The 6,693-nt window shown below is 39.7% G+C and overlaps 1 protein-coding gene across 1 annotated transcript in view; it reads right to left on the bottom strand.

Moving 5' to 3' along the window:
* RAB10 (RAB10, member RAS oncogene family) overlaps positions 1-6,693 on the bottom strand; it is a 96,519-nt gene that overhangs the window by 8,230 nt on the left and 81,596 nt on the right. The window contains exons 4-5 of the mRNA XM_003787449.3: positions 3,054-3,143; positions 2,325-2,426 (exon numbers count right to left, since the gene is read on the bottom strand). Coding sequence (XP_003787497.1) covers positions 2,325-2,426; positions 3,054-3,143 — 192 coding nt within the window. The remainder of the gene's footprint in view (positions 1-2,324; positions 2,427-3,053; positions 3,144-6,693) is intronic.

The raw sequence follows: 6,693 nt of genomic DNA, 5'->3' as shown, positions 1-6,693 counted from the left end.
TGGGTAGAGTGCTGTGGCATCACAGTTCACAGCAACCTCCAACTCCTGGGCTCAAGCGAGTCTCCTGCCTCAGCCTCCCAAGTAGCTGGAACCACAGGCACCCGTCACAACGCCTGGCCATTTTTTTTTGTTGCAGCCATCATTGTTGTTTGGTGGGCCTGGGCTGGGGATTCGAACCCGCCACCTTAGGTGTATGTGGCTGGCGCCTTAGCCACTTGAGTCACAGGCACCAAGCCTCTCTCTCTCTCTCTTTTTTTAAATGCACTACAGTTTATGAGCATATGAACTGGAGAATAAATTACCCTCACTAGGAGACTTGTTCAATTATGATACAATCCTTCAAAGGAGTATTATGCAGTTACTTAAAAAGTAGAATTATTTTACTTATAGTAAGTGAAAAAAAGTAGCTAAATCTGTTAAAAAGAGAGTGGGAGAGAATAAGAATATATATTCAAATTTACTCATAGCTATAAAAGTAGAAAATAAATCCCACTGGTTACCTGTAGGGGAGGGATGAGCAACTGGCAACTCAGGGCATTAGGGAACAGGGTGAGAGATTTCTCTGTACTTTTTCCTCCTTTTATTTTAAATCTTTGAACCATTGGAATAAATTACCTATCCAAATATCTAAGTTAAAAAATGCTGTAAATTACTTAAATTCTTAAGTTAATTCTAATGTGCAACAAGTTTATGTTTGATGTTTTATCTCCTAACTTTACAATATCAAAGTGAGGATATGTGCATTTTAAAATGTACTACCTTTGGCTCAGCACCCATAGCACAGTTGTTACAGTGCCATCCACATGCACCAAGGGTGGCAGGTTCGATCCTGGCCCAGACCAGCTAAACAATGACAATGACAACTAAAAAAAAAGCCGGCATTGTGGCAGACACCTGTAGTGGTCCCAGCTACTTGGGAGGCTGAGACAAGAGAATGGCTTATACCCAAGAGTTTGAGGTTGCTGTGAGCTGTGATGTCACCACACTCTACTGAGGGTGATATAGTGAGACTCTGTCTCTTAAAATAAAAAAAAAAAAAAAAAACAACTTGGGCCTGCTTATAGGCAGATCTTTATTTATTGTTGTATTCGTACTTTAATCTTAAAGTCTTCGTACTTTAATTTTTTTTTTGAGACAGAGCCTCAAGCTGCCACCCTGGGTAGAGTAATGTGGCATCACAGCTCACAGCAACCTCCAACTCCTGGCCTCAGGCAAGTCTCTTGCCTCAGCTTCCCAAGTAGCTGGGACCACAGGCGCCTGCCACAACGCCCTGCTATTTTTGGTTGCAGCTGTCATTGTTGTTTGGCGGGCCCGGCTGAATTCGAACCCGCCACCTTAGGTTTACGTGGCTGGCACCTTAGCTGCTTGAGCCACAGGCGCCGAGCCCATACTTTAATCTTTAATATGATAATAACAAAACTCTACTTCAGTGGTGCACAAATTATATAATGACTGTATGGTACTATTGAAAAAAATATTCCCAATTCTGGTGAGAAGATCATCAAAAGACACAGTATAGACAGAAAGCAAGCAGAAAGCATGGAGAAGACCAAAAGGTCCAGAAAAACAAAGAACAAAGAGACAAAAGTGTTTCAGTAAGTTCTGTGAAACTCCTGCATATCTTAGTCTTACCTGAACTGTGTACTGGAATAATGTTTCATCACCAGTACACAGAGAATCTATACATGTTGTTCATTTGCTTTAGAAGCAAATGCATGGCAGAACTGTGATTCTGTAGCAATAACTACATAAGAGATACACCTTTTTATTTCTATAAACGAGTCCCTGTCCTGTGGCTCAAGCTGGAGTGCAATGGCACAATCATAGCTTATTGCAGTCTCGAATTCCTGGGCTCAAGTGATTCTCCTGCCTCAGCTTCCCAAGTAGCTAGGACTACAAGAGCACATCCTCATGCCTAGCTAATTTTTCTATATTTTATAGAGACTCGGTCTCACACTACATTGCCCAGGCTGAGTTTCAAACTCCAGGCCTCAAGTGATCTTCTTCCCTCTGGCCTACCAAAGTGCTGGGATTACAGATGTGAGTCACCCCACTTGGCCTACATTCACTTCTTATCTATGAGAATCCAATAAACCAAATAAAATAAATGAGTCCAATTAGAAATAAAGGAGAGGCTTTTTTAAAATATGAAAGACATGAGCCCAAGATTTAAAAAGCTGAAGTAAGATTTAAAAGTTTGAAAGAGTACAGAATTTAGAGATTAAATGGTTTAACCATAGGAGCTCAGAATACTATTACCACTGACAAAATATTCAACTGAGATAACTCAGGTACCTCAACAGAGAGTAAAAACAGGAACTTACCTTTCGAAGGATATCTTCAGCTAATGTGAGGAACGCCTTTTCGATGTTTATATTTGCTTTTGCACTAGTCTCAAAAAACCTAATACCATGCTCCCTTGCAATCTAAAACAGAAGTAAAATATCATCATAAATTAACTGATCAAGTATGGGTTGCCAACTGTAACATCTTAGACCAAATATTGATCTTATTTTAGAGGAAGTGATCCCAACTAGAATATATTAAACATATTATTTCAAGCTCTTTCAAAAAAATCAAACAAAAGAAAAGTAATTAAAATAATCTCTTTACCCCAGGGGTTTGTTTCAGATATTCTAAATCAGATATTTCACTTTGGGGGCAAACTTAAGAGAAGCTCAATGTGACTTATCAGGATCTAATTTCTGCTCATCACAGGCTCCTAATTGTCAAATTTTGGAATCACACTAATTGATACATTTCTTTAAAGTCAAAGTTAAATAACAGAGAATCACTCATTTTTATTTTTCCCTCCTTGTAGATTTAAATAAGGCTAAAAATAAAAATAAGGTCACAGATTTTGATTCTCAAATACATGTGGGATATGCACTAAAAAAGTTTACTCGAATTATAAACTATTGTTTCCAACAAGCATTTAAAGAATTATAAAACTAGCTCAGCGTACTTTATCAGCACTACTATAAAAATTATCAAAAGCAACATTATCTTTACTAAAAAAAGGCAGCATATCAGTTTCATTCAGAAATTTTTACCTGTTCTCCTTTTCCTTTAGGTACAACTCTTTTATCATCCATATCACACTTGTTTCCTAGTAACATTCTTTCCACATCTTCATTGGCATGCTAAAATGGAAGAAAATTTTACTTTTATACACTACCACGAATTATACTTTAATATTCTCTTTTTAAAATTTTATCTGAGATAGGGTTTTGTTCTGTTGCCCTGGTTGGAATACAGTGGCATGATCATAGCTCACTGCAGACTCAAACTCCACAGCTCAAATGATCCTTTGACCTCAGCCTCCCAAGTGGCTGGGACTATAAGCTTGTGCCATCACACCTGGTTAATTTTTTTATTTTCTAGTAGAAATAGGGTCTTGCTATGCTGCCCAGACTGGTCTCAAAGTCCTGGACTCAAACAATCTCCCACTATAACCTCCCAAAATGCTGCAATTATGAGCACGAGTCACCAGGCCTGGCTTTAATATTCTTTAACACATTGATTGCCACACTAGGAAAAAACTATTCTCCTCTGGGCCACAGTGTTTCATTACAAAAACAGAATAAAAAGTATCTTTGTAAATACAATGATCCTTTCTAAAAAATGTGTTGTTTTTTATTTTCTGTGGTACATTAGATGCAACTCATGACTTACTGAATTTGTTTCTGAGAACTGAATCTTTTGTCATTTCCCAAAATATTTAGTGGTATCTAGAGTGGACCTTTGGTGGTCCTGGATGGCAACCTCTGAATCACATTCCCTAAGTATGTGCAACAATGTCCTATCACCACATACTATCCTATGGATATCAGTCAAAGCGCTGCCAAGCAAATATTCCAGGCAAAAATGCACAATCAGAAGTTATATGGCAATGGTAGAACAGGGTCCAGTGTTTGTGGTATACTTGGGCAAATCAGCTGGAACAGAGGAACAGGAGATGGGGGGACACATGCCTTGACAATGAAACCAATTAGCAGAGTTTCATACTTCATAAGGCCCCAGGCTCAAAATTAGCATGAGTTAAATACAACTCACATAGTAGTTAATGTGTTAAAACTGAATTATAGAAGACACACAGTTCCTAAGACATGTCCATGTCAAGTATTATTTGCCAGAGTAGCTGTCTATTTTGTAGATATGTTCTTACCAAAAGAGATCAAGACAAAAGCAAAAGATGTGACACTAGGATCTCTTATGCATCACCAATCCAAGCTAGATCATGACTTCAGATTTATAATGTGTACCAACCTTCAGAAGACTTAATTTAAAAATGTACAGATCCCTTAAAGTCTTAAATAGCTACAGTGCTATGGCATAAGGACATCTATACATTAGAATCACTTAAAAACAAATGCTTGTCCCATTAAAATCCCAATGACAATTTTTACAAAAACAGAAAGATCCACCCAGAATTCACATGGAATCTAAAGGGATCCTGAGTAGTCAACCAAAACAATCTTGAAGAAGTACAAAGTTGAGGAATTCACACTACTTCCTGTAGAACAAGACAGCATGGTATTACCATGTTTTCCTGAAAATAAGACACTGTCTTATATTTATTTTTTCTCAAGAAGACACACTAGGGCTTATTTTCAAGGGATGTCTTATTTTTATTACGTATAATACAACAATCTACATTTATTCAAATACAGTTAAGACATCTTCTGGAACCTGACAAGGGGAGCCAGCCTTGTTGGTGGGGCTAGCGCTAGTGATGCGTGAACTCCTTTCCCCTAGCCGTTCACACACGCGCAATAGGATGCCTGTGACCTCGGTTATCACCTGTGCAAATGGCTTGGAGAAAGGAGCTGTGGCAGATAAAAGGTATTCATTCCAGTCTTCCTTACCACTCCTGCAGAAATGCATAGTGTGGCTATACAGATACGCTGCATAGCCATGCCCACCACTAGGTCTTATTATGGGGTAGGGCTTATTTCTTGGGTAGGTCCTATTTGGGGGGAAACACGGTAGCATAGACATACAGGCCAGGTGCGGGGCTCATGCCTGTAATCCTAGCACTCTGGGAGGCTGAGGCAGGGGAATGATTGCTTGAAATTAGGAGTTCGAGACCAGGCTGAAAATGCATCTCTAATTTTTTTTTTTTTTTTGAGACAGAACCTCAAGCTGTCCCCCTGGGTTGAGTGCTGTGGCATCACAGCTCACAGCAACCTCCAACTCCTGGGCTCAAGTAAGTCTCCTGCCTCAGCCTCCCAAGTAGCTGGGACCACAGGTGCCCGCCACAACACCTATTTTTTGGTTGCAGCCATCGTTGTTTGGCAGGCCCGTGCTGGATTCAAACCCACCACCTTAGGTGTATGTGGCTGGAGCCTTAGCTACTTGAGCCACAGGCGCCAAGTCACCATCTCTACTCTAAATATAAAAAATTAGCTGGGCATGTGGTAGGCACCTGTAGTCCCAGCTACTTGGGAGGCTGAGCCAGGAAGACCACTTGAACCCAGGAATCTGAGGTTGCTGTAAGCTAGGCTGACACCACCATGGCACTCTAGGCTGGACAAGAATGAGAATCTGTCTCCACCCCGCCCCCTCAAAGATAGACATATAAGATGGAATAGAAAAGACAGCCCAGAAATAAACCCTCCTATATATAGACAAATGATTTTCAACAAGGGTGCCAAAATCAGTCAATGAGGAAAAAGGCACTGGGAAAACCAGACATACACATGAAAAGAATGAAGGTGGAACCTTATTTTACACCATATACAAAAATGAACTCAAAATGATCAAAGACCTAAATTTAAGATGACTTAAAACCACAAAACTCTAAAGCTTCAGGACACTAGATTTAGAAATGATTTTTTGGATATAATATTAAGAACATAGACAATGAAATAAAAAGTAAGTTATATTTCATAAAAATGAAAAACTATTATGCAACAAAGGACACTAGCAAGAAAATGAAAATGCAACCCCCCCCCCAAGAAAATATTTGCAAATCACATACTTGATCCAGAATATATAAAGAGCTACTGAAACTCAAACAAAAAAAAAATTTAAAAATCGGCAGAAAGGGTGGGCAAGGTGGCTTGTGCCTTGTAAACCTAGCACTCTGGGAGGCAAAGGTGGGTGGATCACTTTAGCTCACAAGTTTGAGACCAGCCTCAGTAAAAGTGAGACCTTGTCTCTACTAAAAATGAAAAAATGAGGCAAGAGGATTGCCTGAGCCCCAGGATTTGAGGCTGCTGTGAGCTGTAACACCACAGTACTCTACCAAGGGTGACAAAATGACTCTTCTCTCAAAAAAAAAAATTTTAATGGATGAAGAACTTGAATAGGCATTTTGCCAAAGGAATCACACTAATGAATAAGTAAACAAAAAGATGTTTAATGTCACTAATCCTTGGGGGGAAGTAAATCAAAACAACAAAACAATGAAATTCTACTTCACAACCATTAGCATGGTTATCAATCAAAAGAAAAGAAACAAGAAATTAAGCACCAGCAGAGATATGGAAAAACTGAAGTCCATGTGTACCGGTGGTAGAAAAATTTAGTGGTTCCTCAAAAAGTTAAGCAATTCGGCTCGGCGCCTGTGGCTCAAGCGGCTACGGCGCCAGCCACATAAACCTAAGGTGGCAGGTTCGAATCCCCAGCCCGGGCCCGCCAAACAACAATGATGGCTGCAACCAAAAAATGGCCAGGCACTGTGGCGGG

Source organism: Otolemur garnettii, unplaced genomic scaffold (genome assembly GCF_000181295.1).
Source record: "Otolemur garnettii isolate 467f Iridium unplaced genomic scaffold, OtoGar3 scaffold00022, whole genome shotgun sequence".
Classification (NCBI taxonomy): Eukaryota; Metazoa; Chordata; class Mammalia; order Primates; family Galagidae; genus Otolemur; species Otolemur garnettii.
Note: the sequence above shows the minus strand (reverse complement) of the source record. Positions and strands in the feature narration are given on the sequence as shown.